We start from the raw sequence: 21,587 nt of genomic DNA on the forward strand, positions 1-21,587 counted from the left end.
CCGCGCTCCCCGCACAGCACACGCACTTGGGGCGGGGGGAGCCAGGCCGGGCCGGGCCGGGGGAGCCGGGTACCTGTCGAGGCCGGAGAGGGCTTCTCTGTCGTCTGCTGTCAGGCTGGCGAAGTCCTCGTCGCTCGGGCCGCTCGCTTTCCCCGCCGCCATTTTCTTTTCCTCATCCCCGAAAGGAGCGGCAGAGGCGGCGGCGGCGGCGAGCGACACTCCGCACGATTTCATGGGCGCGCAGCGCAGTCAGGTGGCGGCCGCGGGCCCCCCCCGCCGCCCGGCCCCGACGCCCCCCAGTGCCCGGCGGGGCGGGGTGCCCGACGCGCGCACGCACCCCACAACTTTTATTACAACAACAACAGCCGGCAGGGAGGGGGAGGCGGGCGGGCGGGGAGGGGAGGGGAGGGGAGGGGAGGGCGGAGAGAGGCGGGGGGAAGCCCCGCTGCTCGGGGGAGGAGGCGGAGGTGGAGGCGGGCGGGGGGAGGGAGCCCCGCGCCGGAGGCTGGGGGAGGCGGCGGAGGGAGTGTTTACATGGCCGGCCGCGAGGGGTGAGCACTGGGCGGAGGGGGGGGCGTGTTCGCGGCCGCCACAAACTTCCCTGGCAGCGGCGCAAAGTTGTGGTAATTGTGTCACCGCGCGAGCACCGCGCTGCCGCCGTGAACCCCCCCAACTCCCACTCCGCCTCCCCCCGCCCCGCGCCCGCGCAGCCAATCGTCACCCTCTCGGCGCCGCACGTGACCTTTGTTGACTTACGTCAGTCACAGCGCTCTTCCAGCGGGGCGCTCCGGGTTTGGTTGGCGCTGTAAGCTCCCTCCCCTCCCCTCCCCCCACCTCCGTTTCTTCTCTCGCTCTCCCGTCATTGCCGTCCCCTCATTGGCTGAAGAGGCAGCGGAGGGGCGGGGCGGAGGAGGGCTCCGGCTCCCTATTGGCTCAGGGGGCTGACAGTCAGGGAGCTTTGTCGGTTGCCCACAATCAGCAGTTCAGGTGTGCTGGTTAGATAAGGGGGCTGGGCTGGGCTGAGGGGGGCTCGGTTGCGCCACGGAGCGGAGTGCCTGGCGCCCGGGGGCCTCACTGGCTGGCCGGGCGCCAAGCAGAGGCGTAGCAGTTGGCGAAGCGCTGTGCCCACTCACTAGGCGGGGCTGCTCTGGGGCCCTTTCCCGGCGCGGGGTTGACGCCCGCCGCGGGTGAACGGGTGGGACCAACGGCCGGTCCCCGCGCGAGCCCGGCCTCGTGCGAGTGACAGGTGGGCTCACGTCGGCGCCCCCCCCTTCCCCCGCGCGAGGTGGTCACGTGGCCCGTTCGGGAAGCGTGAAGCGGGCTGGGGCGGCCCGTAGCTCCCCCCCAGCACACGTCATCCGCCCCCCCCCCTCGCGGGGCTCCGAGGGGCGTAGGGGGGAGGGACCTGCTTGGGCAGGGCAGAGCCCACCCAGAGACTGACCGAAACACCTGCCCGAGGGCACCAGCTTTCAGCGCGGGTTACTGCATGGGAGGGCCCCTGCTCTCCTGGTACATCTGGAACAGGGGTGTCAGCCCAAGGCCCCACGGGGCTCGGTCCCCCTCCTCCCGGTTTGGGACTTGTGTGATGTGCCCCATGCCAATCCTGCATGCACGAGTCCTGCATGTGGGCTGCCTCACGTGCTGTGCTGTGCAGTGCAGATTGGTCCCTGCCTGGCCCAGCAAGCCTTGTGGGGGTAGTGAATGGGTTTGATGCCCTGTTTTAAGGTACTGGGTTTCAGAGAAGTTCAGAGTGCTGCACACAGCACAGGCCCAGGATGGGCTGGAGTAGGGGCTGCACGCGGCACCGGTTTGTTGGGAGAAGGGGAGGGGGTCTGTGGTCCAGACGGGCCTTGTGCTGCTCATCAGGACTGTGGAGCAGGATGAGTTTGATACCTCCGGCCTATAAAGTGCATGTCTACCCTGCCTTCTGCCTGACTTCAAACTAACATGGCTAACTAGCTTTCCTTCCTCTCAGCCAGGGGTCATCTTTGTCTCACTTTTTGCAATTTTCTTCCCATATAGCAGAGAGAACAACTGAGGAGAGTTATTCTTGAGAGTAGGCTATTGCTTACAAAAGCTCATGCTTCTGACCCAGTGAGTTTTTAAGGTGAATGATTCTCAACTTGGGCCCTGCAGCACCCTGAGGTACTTGGAGATCCTTTCAAGTGTTGTGCGGTACCACATGGTGTGCAACTGTGATTCACAAGATAGACCCAGAAATTACAAATATGAATCCATAGTGGATTCTCATTTCTTTCTTTGCTCTGTTATTTTTCCATAGTCAAAAAATGAGTGAAAGCCAGGAGCTAGCATTTTCCAAGGGGTGCGTTGAGTCTAAAAAGGTTGAGAATCGCTGCTCTAATGTGCTGTCCTACCCTGTCTTCTGTCTTAGAGAAGTGTGAGCACCCAGTGTTTAGTTAAGCTCCTCAACCAACCTTCCTGGAACTTGACATGCATAAGCAGAGCTTGTTTGAAACCTAATACATTAAAACAGGGGTATCAAACTTGTACAGCCCCACAGGCTGGATGGGGGTTGCTGGGCTGGTGTGCGGGCCCAGACCAGGACTGACCCCCCCCCCCCACTGTGCAGCATTCATGGTGCTGGCCCCTATCTGCATACAGCACATGCTGGCCCCAGGACTTCTATGCATGCAGGACCAGCATGGAGCATGTGCTGCTCACAACACACAGGCTGGACCCAGTGCTGCAAGCAGCACAGGTCAGTTGGGGATGCCCCATGCAGTCTGTCCCCCAAACCCTCTATGCCACATATAGCACTTGGTCCAGCCTGCAGTGCTGCATACAGGGTGCATGGCACCAGGTTCAGCCCATATGCTGCATGCCGTACATGGGGCCAGGGCCAGCATGTAAGGTCAGTCCAGTGACCCACTGACTGGATCATACAGCTCCACAGGCTGGATCTGACCCATGGGCTGTATGTTTGATACCTGTATTAAAATATGGAAACAAGGTTGTTCTGTGCCATGTCAGTTTTCTGCCTTAAATAAGGCCTGGTCTGTACAAGGGTTTATTTGATGAGGTGTTTTTCCTTTGTGGGCTTCTGATTTGTTTTATTGGACTGTTGATACTACTTCAGTTAGGGAAGGAGGCAGAAACTAAAATCCTCCAAGTTACCCAATAATTCTTTAATAAAAAGTTTGCTGAGTGCTTCCTTTTTACAATCTAATTAATTAGTACATGGACATTGTTCAGGACAGTCAGGAAGCTCCGGGGGTTTTTTTGATAGGGTTTTAGGACTATTCCCTATGAAAATTATTAGGGGCCAGACCTTCAGCTGATGTACACTGATGTAGCTTGCGGCTTTTGTCCCCTTTCTTTTAAAATGGGCAGATAACCCTGTCCAATATGTGTCATATGAGGGTACTTCTCTCCTATTTGCCCTCTGCTTTCTTGAGGCCCTGCTGGCTGAAAAGGCTACCTCTGTCCTAGTCCGTGTCTGCTCAGGGAAAAGTTTGGTTTCTGCCAGCTGCATGTACTGAAGCAGCAGTTGCAAACCCCTGGGAGGAAAGCTGGGAGACTCAGAGGCCAGGCCCTGCATTAGAGGAGCAGTTGTAGGGGTGCTCTGAGAGCCTTGCTGTCTACTGCTCCCTTTTGACCTGTTTTCTCAGTGTCAGGCTTTTCAGAGGAACATTCTACAGGCTGGAGATATCTCAGATGGTGCTTCATACGCTGTGGCCCAAATCCTCAGAGAAGTTGTATCTGTTTGCATCTTTAGGAACTGAAGTCCACCATGTTGGTGCCATCAACATCCCCAATCTCTATTCAATTGCTGTCCAATCCAGTTAGATACCTAATTTTCTGTTGGCTGTTAAATGCAACGCCCTTAACTGAAGCAGTGTCGGCTCTTAACAAGCTGCTCAGTATTGTAAGTGAAGTAAGAGACCTGAAGGCCACAAAGTAAGGTTTTTTTGCATGCATTTGTCTGCTTGTTCAAAAAGCAAAAGGTATGCTGGGACCATTTAAAAAAAACAAATGCAGTTCACTCAAAAAGACAGTTGGGTGTGGAGGGGTGTCTGTCACCAAAACAGCCAATATTGAACCCATTAGAACATGCACCTGGGAACTGGTAAGCCCATGTTCATTTCCTTCTTCCACCTGATTTAAAACAGGGTCTTGAAACCCTATCCTGGATGACTGCTTTAACAGCTAAGCTACTGTCTGTTCATGGGGTTTTTTTCTCCTTATAGCCACAAAAAAACAGTTATGCTATGTGTTTAAGCCCCTTTGCTTTGTTCAGTGTTTCAGTCCTAGCTAGCTTAGGCAGTTCTCTGGTCACCTGGTTTGTGAGCATCACTTCATTAGGCACCTAATTACCTCCTAGGCTAAGGCTTGCGCTAGGTAGCAATATGCCTAGAAATCCAGTGCTGCACCATCCAGTACCTTTGAGGATCTAATTTCAAGGGCCTTCTCCTCCTATATGTATACTGAGTAGTACTCTTAATCCAAAAAGAGATCCACTGAATCAAAAGGAATTATCATGGAGTCAGGCAGTCAGTTCCACAAAAACAGGGCAGGATCCAATTCTAGATGACAGTATATCCTTGGCAGAGATATTGAAGAGTGTTTTCAGAAATGCCTTTTATTGTTTAAGTATCTCTGTTAGCATCAGGGCATTCTGCTTATCGCATTCATCCACCCAATATCACCCCACCCTTACCAGTCCTTGTCTTGCTGCTCTAAGCACCCAACCTTCAAAGTAACCTTCCCTTGTCTGCATCTAGGCTGCTGTGCCACTTGATTTGGCTTCCTGCCCATCTCTGTCATCCACTTCATATTACTGTTTCCTACTTTGCTCAGCCCCATGCGCACAGTTGTTTATTGCCTAAGGTCCAAATTAGGGAATAAGGAGCAATATTTTCCAAGTTCTGCCACTTACAAAAGCTTTGTCCCCTTGGAGAGTCCTTGCTTTTTCAGGGTTTCAGGTGTCATAGATGCTAGAGAAGCCTATGCCTGGGCATCACATCAGAATCACTTTTGTCAATAAAATGTACATGTCTTGAATGTGTTGTTGTGAGGAAAAAACAAAAACAAAAAAACACAAACTTGAAAATGTGAAGTGCACATGACCAATCAGCAGTGTCTGCACAAAGCCTGAAACAGTGGTTTTGCCAACATCATCCCAAAAAAGACCTGCCTCTGCTCAAAAGGAGAAAAGTGTAGCTGACTTTCTATTCCACCACAAGGGGATGCACCTTGGCAGCTAGAGTCGGAAAGCATTCTCCATCTTTGCAATCCCTGCCTTCCTAGGAAGACATGGAAACTCCCTGCCATTCCAAATGTAGGATGGCTTGGTAATGGTACAAAGGAGAAAGCTGTTGCTCTGTTATGGGTGAGGTCCTGTATGTCTTGGCATTTTTATGACACTAGACTGCTTTAATCTGCTACTGTTCACTGTGTTTTGGGCAGATCATTCAAAATTTAGTCATGCCCAGTCTCTTTACCCCTCCTCCATATGCTTCTTGTATTATGCTGGGCTATGGCAGATTCCCTTAACACCTTTCTGATTAATGAAAAATATTAAGCGGTGGTTCTCTTCCCATTTTTGGTATTGTGGATAGAGCAAATCCTCACAACTCTGTGACTCTTCTCACATGCTTTGATAAATCAGTGAAGTAAATCAGTAGTAACTTTATTTCATTATTGAAAGATGAGCTTTTAGAGGATAAAGTGGGAACATGGAACAAAATATCCTTATACCATATTGGTCCTGCTCAAGTCCTAATTTTGCTGCTACCTCACCACTTCACCCTGAACAGACTTGACTACATGAATTCCTCAAAAAGTGTTACTAAGGAAAAACAATGCATCCGAATGTGTTTTGATTCATGCAAAAATTTGCAAAACTAGATATTATTTCTCTTCCCCATCAGTTCCCTTCTCCCCTGCACACCCTGCATTATTTTTTCCTTACTAGATACATACATGATGCAAAGGTAAGTCACTTGATTTTTTTAATCCAGACATGGGAGATTGCTGGTATATATCAGATGCATGCACATGTGTGTTTCTGCAGATACACTTTTGTTTTCTTGATATTAAGTTATTTTCCTCAATCAATCTTCACTTCCCAAGATTGTGTGTCCCAGGTAACATACCTTCAAAAAAAATTTAAAAGTCCCAAATTATACAACAGTTGTTTTAAATTCTTTTATTCTATTTTAGGTGTGTGGGTTTAAAATTTCCTGGGAAAAGAACATGAACTAAAAGGATCCTTTTTACCAAATGAATCATCAACTTCTAAAAAAGGTAGAGACAGTTGTAGTATCTCACTGTTGAAATCAGGATTTTTAGTTGTTGTAACTTAATTTAGCCTCTAATTTTAAAAGTTGCCTCTGGCTCAAGGGAAGTCTCTTATTCTCTGTATGCCACTTAACAGTGGGCTTCTGAATGAATTTGGGGTTTGTGTCCTAATGCAATACAAATAGCACGAAATTACTGATTGCTAGTACTGGTTCTGTTGAGGTGCACACCCTTTTCCTCTTACACTTGAATCTTTACATTCAAGTAATAATACATGTGCAGTTTAAGACAAGTATTTGATCAGGAAAAAAAAAAGTGAGACTCAGATGTTCAGCCTATTTCTGATCTCACTGAGGTCAATAATAAAAATCTTATTTACTTCAAGGGTTGCAAGGTTGGGCAGTCTTTGTCCATCTCTGAAACAGAGACATTTTGCGTGCAGCCCAAACCACTTGTTTAAAAAATGTGACATCTGTATAACAGTCTGCTTTTCACATGCAAACAAAATGGTTGAATTCTGGGAACACTCAATACTATGGATTTTAATTTAGGCATTTTCCTTACTGTACTAAGTGCATACTGTGTTGTACATTTTAAAACAGTTTTTATCTAGATATAAATACAATTTAATATCTTGCCTAATTAGATAAAACAAGCTAGTATATTCAGTGAAACAATACCTGGCATTTAATGCAATGCTTTACAGTTTCAAAGCACTTAAAAAGCCATTCAGCTGCATTCTCAGTGAATATAAACTAGCATACTTCCATTGATTTTAATGGACCTATGCCAGTTTAAGCCAACTGAGAATGTGGGTCATTAATTATTTTTCACAGTCTTTTTCTGGAGTTAATAAATGCAGAAGGTATCTCTAAATGTAGTTAGAACTGAAGAAAGAGACTTAAAATAATTTCTTGGGCAACTAGATTCAGGAGCCACCTCCTCTCCAAATTCAGGGAAGACCCATGCTAGCCACCTAGGAGACAGAAATATAAAACTTGAAGAGATTTAATGATTTTAACCCTGCAGTGGCAAGGTAGCACTCCACTGAACTGGAGACCAATGAGAATGGTCAAGCTTTGTTACTAGAGACAATAGGATAGAAAAGAATTGTACTTGGTAACAAGTGGAAACATATCTAAGTCCTAAAAATGGAAGCTGCAGTAAATAATCTCTGAAGATTCTTCTGGTTGAAGAGTTGTACAAGGCATTTCTTTGGCTAGCTGCTCAGTCCCATCTATCCCATATGATGATATAATACACCTATAAAAAGCTATCTAACCAAGCAAGGGAGAAAGACAGTCCTTGTTATGGATTCTGTACTGTGGTCATGTCTACATGGTAAATTCACCATCCGTGAGATTTTACACTCAAGCAAACTGCAAGTAGAGAGAGCCAGGTTTGCACAAATGGGCTACTTAGTTTATCCTAAGTGCTACATACAAGCAGCTATGGTGCTGCTAGTCTACAAAGTCACCCTGTGGATTAGTACTGAATGCTTGGGGGTGTTGCCACCAGGGTTGTTAAGCCTACCGGGTAGGCATAGCCTGTGTAAAATAAAAGCACAGTTCTGCCAGGAACAAATCCAACAGGCTGTCTTTCTGGAGACAAGACTCTGGGATAGGTTACAAAGTCAGTATGCAAAGGGCCACTGATGATATTCCATGTTGGCATGAGTACCTTACAGATACCTCACAGTTATAGAAGAGGTCCAGCAACTCAGAAGGTTGTTGATGGAGAAGACTGTCAGAGGAACCCCACTACAGGCTATGAAACTGAACTATAGAAGGCAGGGTAACTCTTTCCTTAAATATGTAGATGTAATGGGTAGGAAGCAAGCTGCATTGTATTATGAGGGGATTTCCCACTGAGTGATGTGCTGGGGTTCTTATTCTGTCAATATTATAATGTTCTTGGAATTTCTGAATATTATAAGTGAACATTTCCTACCAAGAAGTGTTGCATCCATCCTGGCAGAATTCTGCATGTGCTTTTATCTTGATAGATAAAGAAGAATTGATCACAGAGCTAAAGACTTTGTAGTTGCTTAGGTACAAGTGATTGCGACTTAAATGCATTTATTGCAAACAGAATAAAGTCCAACCTATTAATATATGTACTGTGTGCTTTAAAAGGCCCAATTTTACAAAACTGAAAATAATTATGATACAAATCAATTGGGAGATTTTTTAACTGAAAAAAATTAATGAAAATTGGGAATAGTTAATAATATTTTGCTAGATGAAATCCCACAACTGAAGAAAGTCACACTGATTAAAGATTAACCTATTTTAAAGAGGAAGGGGAAGTAGTTAAACAGACTAATACCATTGGTAGGATTCATTTTGTTCCAAATATAGTTAGAAAAAAAAAAAAAAAAAAAAACACAACAACACCCCAACCTTACTGTCCTTAATACTAGTGCCTATAGGTTTCTTCTTGTGTCCTTTGGTTCTCTCTTACATTTCCTACCTCACAATTACTATCATCTCCCCTTTTCATTTTTTTTGCCATTTATTATTACGTAGAAGCAGTAGTATCATCAAACACAACTAATGTGCTAGTTTTTAGAAAGTATAAATGGAATGACCCAGATTATAGGCCTGTCATCAATCCAGGCAAAATAATGGAACAGGTGATATGGGCCTGGTTAATAAAGAATTAAAAGGAAGGCAATAATTAATGCAAATTAACATGGGTTTTACAGCTAAGGTACTTTGTCAATCTTTTCAGGGTTCCTTCACCCCAAGTTCTTGGGCTCCCCCTCTATGGGGTGATAAAGGCTACAGTCATTCATAACCCAGTATCACATCTTATGAGGCAAACAAGGACCAAAAAGATCCCTTACCCAATGAGGTCATGTCCAGACAAATGCACATGTGCAGGGGCTCATGTTTATTGTGGCACAAATAACAACACGTTTATGTCACTGCTGTGTGTCCCAGGGTGCACTCACTCCAGTGCACACCAAATTGTCCCAGGTAGGATAGGGGAGGCTAGGGCCAGTGCCTGTGCTAGCCTCAGCAGCCTTACCTGGGGGTCTCCCAGAGCAGAAGCAACACCAATGCAACTGAATGGTGTCTGGCTGCCAGTCAGAGCATAGCTCTAAACTAGGGGTGGGCAATTAGTTTGTGTAGAGGGCTGCTTACCCAGTTTTGGCAAGCTGTTGAGGACTGCATGGGTAGTCCCATACCTTGACAGGTGCCCCACCCACTGGTCTCCATCTTGTGACCAGAAGTCCCACCCCCTAACCCTGACCTTTACCACCAGAAGTCCCTCCCCTTGCCCCCAGAAGTACTACTTTCAGCAAGAGGTTTCACCATCTCAGAACCAGAAAAGATACCAAGTTATATTCTTAAAAACAAAAAGCCTGAATATTTACAACATTCATTAATTTAATTTCAAAAAATATTTTTGTCCTGGTTTACATGTGTTTGTGTAGTGTACACAGAGGTGATTGCACAGCAGCTTAAAATCAAGTCTTATTTTTCCATATTGAGTCATTACAAGAGTAATCTTGTAATTTATCTATTTACTCTGTGCAGGACCCATCTCATGATTGGTTAGTTAGGAAACTTTGGCTGCCACAGGGCATTGGTTTCTCCAGTGCTCCTGTTCATCATTTCCCTGCTGCATGGGAAATATAGACCCCATCACAATGCAATTACAAATTTAATTGATAAAAGGTGTTGATGTAACATACACAGACTTCAGTAAGGCATTTGAATTGGAACTGTTTAACCTCTTGACTAATGAACTCAAATGACATAAAATCATCGTAAGGTAACAGGCTACCTAATTGACAAGTCTAAAATGTAACTGTAATTGACAAGTTTATTTCTAGTTTGTCCCAAAGGGATCAGATCTTGGCCTTACAGCATTTAATTTTTTTTTCGGGTCACTGAAAAATATAAAATATTTACTGGCAAGGATTGCAGAAGACAGAGTGACCTGAAGCACTTGGTAAATTGGGTCCAAGCAAAGAATATAGTCATATCTAGGAACAAAGAATACAGGAGGATTATATCCTGGGAAAAGGTGGCTCTGAAAAAGACTTGGGGGGGGGGGGGGGGGGGGTGTCATGGTGAGTAATCAGTTCACCATAAGCTCTCAGAATAACAGTATTGCCAAAAGGGATCAAAGCAGCCCTTGGATGTATAAACATGAATATTGAATCAGAGTAAGAGTGTTATATGACTTGGTTATTTGGGACTCTTGCTGCAACTAGAATGTTCTGTTGTGGGTGTCCGTGCTTTAAGAAGGCTATCAATAAACTGGAAAGGATTCCAAGAGAAGCTTTGAGAATGATTAAAGGATTAGAAAACACATCTTAAACTGAAGGACCTAAGGAAGGGTTCAATCTGTTTAATTTAACAAGGCAATACTGAGGGGTGATTGGCTTGTAGTCTAAGTACCTACTTGCAGAACAAACAAACAAACAAACAAACAAACAAACAAACAAACAAACAAACAAACAAACAAACAAACAAACAAACAAACAAACAAACCAAGATAATAGCTCTTCAGTCTAACTTCAAGCAAAGGTATAACAACATCCAAAAGGACAGCAGTTGAAATTTAACTAATTCAGAAATAAAGAACAGTGAAAGCAATTAATACCTGGAACAATTTATCTAGGGTTGCAGTTTGGACCAAGATGAGATATTTTTCTTAAAGATAGTGAAGTCTAATCAGGAATTAATTCAGAGAAGTCCTGTGACCTGTGTTATGTAGGAAGGGGCAGTCATTAGCTATATTAATCTGAAGTCAAGCAGAAGACAGAATAAAGTTGCACCATATAGATTAACTGAATGATTTTCAGTCTTTTCCGATTCAAGGTATCCCTTGATTGACACCCCTCAGAAAAATGACAGCTCTTAAAAATTCTCTCATTTTTTTTGTTACAGAAAATTAGAACAAGTCTTTTGTTTGGGTCTAAATGCTTTTGACACAATGGATTCCCATTTGAAATTTATGGCTGCATCCTGATGAGTGTGACCATGCAGCATGTGGTGCCACAGACTTGTAGCACACATTCAGGTGTTCTTTGCACTGTGAGGAAGCAGTGCCGGGGGGGGGGGGGGGGGGGGTGACCCTTGGATATCCAGGGGTTAAAAAAAAAAAAAAAAAAAAAGCAGATTAGTGCATGCAGGGGCAGCACACACTGTTTAAAACCAGAGCCTGGCCAGCTGGAGCCACCCTTCAGCTTCCGGCCAAGCTCTGAGCAGCAGGATCACTGCTGCTGCATCCCCAGGAGGCCCCAAGGCTGCAGGCAAGGCTGCTGGGGCCAGTCCAGTGTTGGCTCCAGCTTCCCCTACTCCACCCAGAGTAACTTGCTGTGCTGCAGAGGGTACATGACTCAGGTGTTCCCCAGGGACAACTATCAGCAGCATGAAGTGTCCCACTGCTAGTTTTCTCCAGGGAACCAGAAGTCCATGTTTATGTGGATGCAGCTTATCTTATGAATCATGTTTACACACCTAACAGTGTATTGTGTGGTATCCTGCAGCACCCTTGAAAGAATTTCAAGGTACCCTAGTTCAGAAATTTTTCAGCCAACTAAATCAGCGATGCATAAGCTTGTGAAAAGAACAGCTCACTTCATCAGATGCATAACAGCTGCATGCAAAGCTTATGTATGTTTGAATTGGTTATATAGGAAGTCAGATTAAATGGTCACAGTAGTGTCCAACCAATAGCGCTTCCTGAGTTTTGCAAGTTTTTTGACAATAGATTTATAAACTGTAAAGTGAGCACAATTCAAGAGACATAAATAGCATTGAACTTATTTCACCAGTTGTGAAATAGGCTTATGGGGATGCTACGTTCTTGCCAAAGATCACGCAGTGATTTATTGACAAAGCAAGGTTTAGAATTCAGAAGTTCTTTACTTCTAATGTAATGCTTAACCTGCTAGGTAGACCACTTTGTCCAAAGCCAAAGTATAACAGCTGACTTGTTAATAAAGAACCTGAATGTATAAGTTTCCAGTGCCTGGTCTGCATGTAATATTTGAACATTTGTTCCTATTAGGGGCTTCTCAGAGGTTTGTCATAGTGTAGGTCAGAGATGACCAACCTGCAGCACAAGTGGCATAGACAGCCTCGGTATAGAGCATGCAGCAGATGAGGGAAGGGACAGACAGCATAACAGCAGATAAAGCAGAAAGCAGAGCAGCTGATTAAGCAGGGGAGAGGGCTTGGAATGACATTCAGGGAGGGTGCAGAGTTAATTTATGGTACGTCTGCCAAAAAGGCTAGTCCTTAACTGGTATAGGCCATGTCTTAAAAGGAGGTTCCATGAGACAATCTTCATATTATATTTGTGATCAGTCTGACAGCCTTCCCTTCCATTCACAGTTGTCCAGACCATCCTTTCTCCTGTTTACAATCACACAGCATCTCCAGAAGTCTTAATGAAAACCATATAGCATCAACAGTCATTGTCCTATTATTAGTTAAATGACATTTGGCATAAGCCTAGATGGACACTTTTCCAAAGATGAAGCTTGTTCAGTGTTTTGATTTGGAGCCGTCCCTCAGCTAGAAGAGGGAACTTGAGAACAACTTTGAGCAGTGTTAAGAGAGAGATTGAAAAGAATCTCAAAGTTAACTTCACTTGATACTACCTGCATAGAAGTCGTGGAGTCTCATCTTAGAGGTCCAACACTGCAGAGATCTAGGGTAATATATTGACTCTAATAAAATCAACTGGAATTTGGCTCTTGACCTTAGTGAGACCAGGATTCCATTTGAATTCCAGTTTCCTCAAGGTAACCTGAAAGAATCCCTGGTCTCCTTGATTGTTCCCAGAAATCAAAGAATTGTAGATTACAAATGTCAGCCTCCTATATAAAGGATTGACCAATTTGCCATGTATTTGAATTATCTGGAAGTATATATGGATACAATTAAGAGTGCTGAAACTGTGATTAAAACCACAAGGAAAAAAAAACCACACAGCTGGAGTTCTCATTTTACAGTGCAGATAAAGTCTAAGAAGTGATTCTGTAAATTGGCATCATGGGGGTCTATGTTTTTTGCCTCAATTAGCACAGACCTAAATGCATTCAGTTTGTAACTAATTCTTATTAACTGCTCCACAGACTCACCCTTTTAATCTGAAAGTCAAGCTTTATGGTACTTTATCTAGTTTTCATGTCAACACTGAAGAAACTCCAGTCAGTCATAACTCACTGAAAAATGTATTCTTCCATAGACATAGTAGCTCTGTAGTAAAAAGTAACAAAAATAAATGTATCAGTAAAGCAAATAAATAGGCCTTGGAATATTTAAGCACTAGGGCTATGCGAAACTTCAGGTAGCGATTCGATTTGGAGGAGATTCAGCCCAATTCGGTGGCTGAATCTCCGAATCCAAATCAAAATCGGGACCAATTAAAAGGTCCAAATTTATTCAAAGCTCTCCAAATCTTCCGAAAACATTTGGAGAGCTTTGATGATTCCAGCAGTCCCCGGTGGCTGCAGCCAACTCTGAGCCGATACATACTAGGGACAGAGGAGAGGGAAGGGGACCATGGGGGGACCCCTGCCAGCCCCCACCTGCTCCCCCAGCCTCTCCCAACCCCCATCCACTCCCCCAACCCCCCCATGGCTGCCCCACCTGATGCACCCCCAGCCCTTTAAGGAAAAAAAAAAAAAACAAAAACAAACAAACACCCCACAGAAAAACCCTGGAATCACCACTCCTGCAATGGCCTTGGGGCTTTGTGGGGCTCATGCAGAGCCCCCCACATGGTGGGGGGCAGCAGGGATCCACCCCCCCCCTGCTGGGCAGGAACAGTGAGTCTTGTGGGTTTGGGGGGGTTCTTAAAGGGCTGGAGCTGCGGTGGGTGGGGCAGCCATGCATGGGGACTGAGGCAGTTGGGGGGGGGGGTCAGGGGGCTCATGCAGACCCTCACTCCCCCCTCCATGAAGCATGGGGCAGTGGGGATCATCCCCCCCACCTGGCAGCACCCACCGAGTCAGGACTTTTTTTTAAGTGCTGGGAGTTGGGGCAGGCAGGGCAGTCATTGCCAGGCTGGGGGGGAAATGGGACTGGCTGATTTGGTTGAATCAATTCAGGACAGCAATTCAAATCACCAAATTGAATCACTATCCCCTGAATTGGCTGAATCTGAATCCAAAGTAAATACTAGCTGCTTCACACAGGCCTATTAAGCAGCAATTCAGCAGTTTCTCTGTATGGCCCTAGTTCAGGAAAGCACTTAAGCATGTGCTTAAGTGTAAACAAACAGTTCCACTGAGGTCAGTTAGACTGTGCTTAGAGTTAAGCCTGTGCTGAAGTGCTTTGCTGAATTGTGGCTATAGAGCTTTGTTGAGTAAGCAGGTATCATTATTATATAGTCTCTTTACAATCACATGCTAATATTTCAGGATAATATAGTTGCTAAATTGAAAAACCCCAAGCGTGAGCACAACTATTAAGCCTCCTGTTATGAATGGGAGGAATCTCCTTAACCTCAGGGTAAATGGTAATGAAAATTAGAGCTGTAAAAGCAAGTTCTGAACTGGGCAAGGCGATTTTCTTTACATACTAGTTTAACTCCATTAGCTTAAATAAAGTCACTCTTCATTTTCATTAATGTGAGAAGAGAAATAGGCTTCTGAAACATTTAACCTAGGAAAAATAAGGTCTGATGTTTAGAAAACTGGATCCTAGATAACTTAGAACTTGACATAGGATACCTGTATTGCAGTAGAATGTGATCTGCAAGTGATTTCCACGCATGCCTTGTAAGAGACCAGATCTCTTTTGGCTACCAGTATTTGTCAGGACATTACATGTGTCTTGTGCCACCTCATACTCCCACATCAAGGTACAAAAACAGGATGGCCAAAATCCTGCCTCAGTTTCCTCTTTCAACCCATGGAAGCTGGATGGAACCAAACAGGTATTCAACTTGCTACTCCTTAGTTCTGGCTACAGTTCAAAGACTTATGAAATCTTCAGAACTACTTCCCCTCATCCCCCACTACTTTGAACTGATCAAGCAACTGTTAGACTAGGTTAAGTTGGTCAAGCCCTTCCCCATACACCCCAACTTCTTATGCACCTTCAACTGTGCAATTCCAGTATAGGGTCTCAAATGGTAGATTCAAAATCCACAACTGGAGTTCAATGGTGGGATCACAATCCACAGCCTTTAAGTCCTGCCTATCTGGGATAGACTAATTCTTAAGGATGGCAACAGTTGGAGCATAATCTTCTACAGAAGATCTCACACTTCAAGCATAAGCTTAATAGGTTTATCCTTCTCTGCAACAACCTGCGATTGTGAGAAGCAATATGAAGTGCAAAGATTTTTGTATCAGACAAGATTTAAACCCAGATTTCTTGCCAGATTCTTCATTCTTTGGTTCCTGGAAGATGCAGTTAACATGTTAATCATGTAATAATGTACATGAAAAACATGATAAATGGTAACATGTGACACATTCAACCAATTTGTCACCATAAAGTGGCAAACCAGCCACAAAGATATTCCACATTTAGTGGGCAAAAATCAAATGTGGAACATCTTTGTACCTGGTTTGTATGGCATTTTAAAAATTGAACTTGTGACTGGGAGCTGATAGACTTTCCTGCTGCAACAGGTAACCTTCCCCAGCAGCATTCCCCCCCCCCCCCCCTTTCCTTATTTTCTCTCAGGAAGGCCCTTGGCCTTTTATGACTGTGCCCAAGGCACTAATGAGGCCTCCTCCTTCCCTACAGCCTTATCTACAAACCACCAGTAGTGCAGCAAAAGTATAAAAAGCAAGCCCATGGGCTGTAACCACAACAACAAAATTAAAGAAGGCCACATGCCAGCTTACATATTTCCATGGCTCTTTGCTTCTGCTTCCCACCATCTGTTATGCTCCTCCATGTGGGGCTACCATCACTTCTCTATGAGTCCTCAGGAGTTCCTCTCTCACAGCAGCGAGACCCACAGCCAAGCCTCTCTATGGAGCTCTTAAGCACAACCCTCTTCCCCTTCAGCTGCTATCCTTCACTGCCTCCAAGCCCAGGGTTTTTATAATTCTGGCCTGCCCCATTCCAGTCACTTGACTAGCCAGCCAGGCACAGCTTTTAACCCTTACCCTGCCAGCATGCTGTGCCCGGAAAGTTCTAGTCTTAAAGGGACCGGCCTGCTTTCTGGTAACTGCTCGGGTTCCCTGTTACACCTGCCCAGCAAGTTTAAAGTTACATGTGGAGCAGCCCCATTTTGGGTTCCACTGTATGCAGCTTTCAATTTGCCAGAGTACCCCAAGCTCCACATGTGTTGGCAAGTAGAAAGGGTGCCACAGGAAGTGCAGCATTAAGAAAGGGTCTCCAACACCAAGCTCCCTGTGCCCATAGTTTTTCAACTGGGATCTGACAAATTTTATCCCAGATCCCAAAAATCACGCATCTTGCCATGCACTTTTGGCATCTGCCAGTGCCTTGGAGAACCATCTCTCCGGTCCCCAGGGTACTATCCAAGATCAGATCAGGCAACACTATAGTTACACTGATAGCTGCCTACTGTTTGAGATAGTTTGCAGTCATTGCACCTGAAAATGTGGCATTTCCCTGGTAGAGCACTATTCACAGGGACTGCTCCCTACAGGTCAGAACATTTTTATACAAGATAGGAATCTTCCATCTGGAAGACTAATTACTCAAAATATTTCCTTTTGGAGTTCCCAAAACAAGGAAGATCCAATAAAAGACCATGATACAGAAGCTCTTCAAATATATGCTAATCCTGAAACAGGCACTATTGAAATTTAACACTGTAGGGATCCACCTGGCAACATTATCAGTGTGTTTTGCTTCCATACAGTCACAATCCATCTTCTGCTACAATATTGAAATACCTAAGAAGCTTTCTTCATTCTAGTCCTCTGGTGAGCTCTCAGGACTTGGTTTTCATCCTCCTTCAGCTAATGGAGTTTCTTTTTACACTATATCAGAATGCTCAGTTATACCATCAAGATATTTTTTTGTACCATTACATCAGCCCAGAGAGTTAGCAAGCTCCAAGCCTTTTGATGGAATGTCTCTACACACTCCTCCACATGGACAAGTTGGTGGACCACACTCAAAATTCGTTCCTAATATGGTTTCAGAATTCCATTTTAACCAGTCCATTACCCTACCATTCTTCTTCCCAACACACCTTTTATTGGGACAAAAGATGTACTCTGCACATCTCCATAGTCATGCTTTACTAACCCAACAAGGATAAACATTTTAGGTCATCTTTCCATACAAATTAGAGTCCAGTGCACAGCAAAAAAAAATTATTAGAAGTTGAGGAAACATGACATATATGAAAAGGGCAGAATAACTGAGAGGGGGTTTGAAAACAGTCTTCAAATACATGAAGACTGGTTATAAAGAGGAGGGTAACAGACTATTCCTTGTGGCTCCAGGAGAAAGGGCAAGAAGTAACAATGGAAAATTTGGTTGGCTTGTAGGAAAAACTTTCCAACTACAGGGGTGGTTAAACACTGGAACAGATTACCTTGGGAGACTGAAGAATCTCCGTCTTTGAAAGATTTTAAGAGCACGTTAGACAATATTTAGCTGGGGTAGTTTAGGAATTATCCTGCCTTGAGCTGAGGTTTGGACAGGATGACCTCTGGATTTCCCTTCAAGCCCTATGTTGCTATGATTCTATCTTTTTGGTCCTATCCAGCACATTAAAAAGTCAAACTAGTCCCAGATAATCACAAGTGAATCACACAGGGTGTGAACACACATACGTTTGGAACCATTTTAAAAGGGGAACATTTCAAAAGGGCAGCAGCTGTTATGTTCTAACTGTTACTTGTGAACAAGTTGGGAATGAAACAAATGTAGCAAAGCTGCTCCAACTTGAACATGGGATGAAGACTGGTAAGGTAATGGACTAGAGAAGATGGAATTCTGAGAAACCAAAAGGGGAACTTTTTAAAAAGGTAGCACCTGTTATGTCCTAACTATTACAGACAGACAAGCGGGGAATGATACAAATACAGGAAAACTGCTTCAACTTCGATACTGCTCCAAGTGTTAAACATGAACTGCTTTTGCTACATTTGTATTGATCCTGGCTTGTCCACATGTAATAATTAGAATATAACAGCTGCTGCACTTTTGAAACATACCCCTTATGAAACTGCTCCACATACACCACGTGTCTATACTCCACAGTTTATTTCGGCATGCTATCAGCTGCTTAATAAACCTCTCACTCCAAACAACAAAGCACACACCAGTACCAGGGCCCAGGCTGCATCGTCTGCTTGCTTCAGAAACATGCTTATCTCTAAGACATACTAGAAAGCGATGTGGAGCAATAAATTGAACTTTGTTAGACTTCATGCTTTTGACATGGCAACTAAGTCAGATGCCAAGTTTGGGTGGCCAGTACTTCAGTCTCTGATTAAGACAACTGAAACTCATTTCTCTTATAAAGAGGTGCTTCCTAGTCACCTACTGTGGCATCTACACTGATGCAGGCTTGAAGAACAAAGTTTGGATTTTTCCATAGAAATTTTGGTTATTCAAAATGAGTTAGTGTGGATCCCATGGTATGCCCTTCAGATCTTCTCTTAAGAGTCATGGGCTTTGAATTGCAGGGGATCTTGAGAAGAATCAAAGCCACCTCACTCTTTATGCCCTCATGTGGAACCACAACAAGGCATAGAATACAGATATGGCTCTGGTGGACAATTGTTTTTTTAAGAGCAATCCAGTCTTAAACGCATCATGAGATTGACAGTGACTACTGTATCATCTCTCAAGGAATTAGTAACTGCAAAGTAAGCAACTCTTCATGTTGTGGTTCTCCAAGAAAAAATGTGGGACAAGATGACTATAGTAATTTTTAAAATACAGCATTTACATGTCATAGAAAACAGCAAGGTAAAAGAGACCTTGGTAACAGAACACAAATTTGATTCTTTCTAAACTGAAGAGCTAATATAGCATCAAGATAAAACTTGTCCCTCAATAATGAAACAAAAATATATCATTTTATACTTTGCTCTGGAAAAATGTAACTGGCACTTGTTCCTGGCCAGCCCTGGGCTGCTCAGGGAAATCTTTGCACAGCCTGGAGCTGGCTAGGACTTGCCCCAGAAGCAGGGCAGTTCCCAACCAGCCTTGAGCTGCGTAGGGAAACAGGGAGCTCCTGTTTCCTGGCACTGCTCAGCTCCCAGCTCCTGTGGGGAGCCAGGAGATGAGCAGTGCCAGGATAGGGTAGGGCAGAGAGCTACCCTGTCCTGGTGCTGCTCGACTCCCAGCTCCTGGGGGAAGCCAGGAGCTGAGTAGTGCCAGGACTGGGGGAATTCCTTGTCCCCTGTGGTCCCCCAGTGTTGGGGCTGACCTGGAGCAAATTTGCTCCCTGTCAGCATCTATACATGCACTACTGTGCAGTAAACTAATTACTGTGCAGTAAATGTGCATACGTGTAGAAGGTGAAGCTTAACTGCACAGTCGAATAGTCTACTGTGCAGTAAAGCATCTTGTGTACATACACCCACTGATACCTTTATTGTGGGTTTAACTTCTATTCCAGTTCAATCACGTGCCACATTTCTTCATGTCTCCACCACCCCCACTTTTGGAGACCAGATAAAAAAGATTTTTATTTCCCTCGACCTCAGACCATTTAATAATCAGAAGTCTGAAATGATTTCACAGTGGGCTCATCTACACCAGATGATTACTGCATTAACACTTATGGCATTAACCTAATAATACTGCGGAGTAGAGTGTCACAGCCAAAACCGTGCTAATAGCCTACGCAGTGATATTAGGCTAATACACAGTAAGTGTCACTAAATAACCATGCACTGGTGCTACTGTGCAGTAAATCTAGGTGCTGCACATTTAGTTAATACTTTATTAAGGAAGTAGTAAACTAAATGTGCAGTATCTAAGGTGCATTAATGAACATGTAGACATGCCCAGTATAATCAATGACTTTCCTTTCTGTATTACAGCAATGGATTTTCAATACTGTTATATTTGATGCCCCAAACAGAATGCGATTGGAATACACATTTTTTTTTTCCTTAGTGTGATTTGTTATACAGAAGAGTAGAAAAATGGTTTGTATAGCTTCAGAATATTGCTTGTATTTCTGAAAAAGCAGTAAATACAATTAACTATATAATTTTCTACATCTATTCACAGAATGACTACTAGATGTATATGAGTGTGCGGTATAAATACATAAAACTGGGCAAGAGATTAATTGCAAAAAGATTCTCTTGATTTTCTTGTCAATATACAGTAATAATTTGTTTGGTATCTATCTTTTCTGGGCCATTGATGGCTTAAGTCACTGTAAAATTAAGTTACACTGACAGGTAAACTTTAATGCTTAAAATGAGAAAATCCCATGCTACTTTAAAAAAAAAAATAGTCTTCTTTAGGAACTTCATCTGGAACCAAAGTGATTTTTCTTCTTTCCAGAGCTCTTTAAAAGGGTTCAGACAATGTTACAACTGATTATAAGAAAAATATTTGGAATAGATATGCAAAAGCATTCTATAAAAAACTGGACAATGTTTGTGAGCACATCTACACATGCAGTTATTGTGAAGCAATAAAATCCAGAGTTTATTGCTCCTTGGCACACCATTTGAATGTGCACCTGGGACTGCAGCATATTGAGCTAGGTTGGAGCAGTCCTGACTGGCAGGGTGGCCCAGGGGTCAGCCTGCCAGCCTGGGGCTGCTCCCCCGCAACTCACCGGGCTGCAGAGGGGCTGGCTGGGGCACAAGAGTACTTCAGCATGGGGCTAGCTGACAAGCAGCCCTGCACTGAAGCACCCTTGTGCCCCAGCCAGCCCCTTAAGGCCACTTACACACACTTGAGCACAGCTGTGTGATATGTGGTGCCACAGACATGTCTGCAATGTCACATACTGCACATTCAGCTGTTTCCCACACTGCAAAGGAACAGCATGGGGGTAGGGGAGTTAACCCCTGGATATCCAGGGGTAAAAAAAACCCACATAAAAAAAAGCAGAGCAGCGTACACAGGGGCAGTGTATGCTGCTCAAAGCCAGAGCCTGGCCAGCTAGAGCCACGCTTTGGCTACTAGCCAGGCTCTGAATGGCAGGATTGCTGCTGCGGCAACCCCAGGAAGCCCCCAAGGCCCCAGGTAAGGCTGCTGGGGCCAGCCCCAGCTTCCCCTACCCCACCTGGGGTAACCTGCCTTGCGCCAGAAGGCGAGTGGCACAGGCATTCCCCAGGGGCAACTAGTGATGGCACAAGGTGTGCTGCTCCTAGTTTTCCCTGGAGAACCAAATGTCCATGCTCATGTGGACATGGCCTCAGTGTC

At 44.6% G+C, this 21,587-nt stretch overlaps 1 protein-coding gene and 1 long non-coding RNA gene across 5 annotated transcripts in view; both read right to left on the bottom strand.

Moving 5' to 3' along the window:
• The window catches only part of KDM6A (lysine demethylase 6A), a 246,088-nt gene extending 245,726 nt beyond the window's left edge, over nt 1–362 (bottom strand). The window contains exon 1 of one of the 4 annotated variants that reach the window (XM_059720780.1): nt 74–359. In XM_059720780.1, the coding sequence (XP_059576763.1) occupies nt 74–234 (161 nt within the window). In that variant the 5' untranslated portion in view covers nt 235–359. Of the gene's footprint in view, nt 1–73 lie in introns of all 4 variants that reach the window. The other 3 variants (XM_059720783.1, XM_059720781.1, XM_059720782.1) reach the window with 3 other exon arrangements.
• Nucleotides 363–5,955: 5,593 nt separating this feature from the next.
• Nucleotides 5,956–16,354, bottom strand: LOC109283106 (uncharacterized). The gene is made up of 3 exons (XR_002090164.2): nt 16,097–16,354; nt 13,373–13,490; nt 5,956–6,116 (listed from the first exon to the last, which is right to left on the bottom strand). It is a non-coding gene; the product is annotated as an uncharacterized LOC109283106 (long non-coding RNA).
• Between the last annotated feature and the right edge of the window lie 5,233 nt (nt 16,355–21,587).

This window comes from Alligator mississippiensis, chromosome 1, assembly GCF_030867095.1.
Source record: "Alligator mississippiensis isolate rAllMis1 chromosome 1, rAllMis1, whole genome shotgun sequence".
Classification (NCBI taxonomy): Eukaryota; Metazoa; Chordata; order Crocodylia; family Alligatoridae; genus Alligator; species Alligator mississippiensis.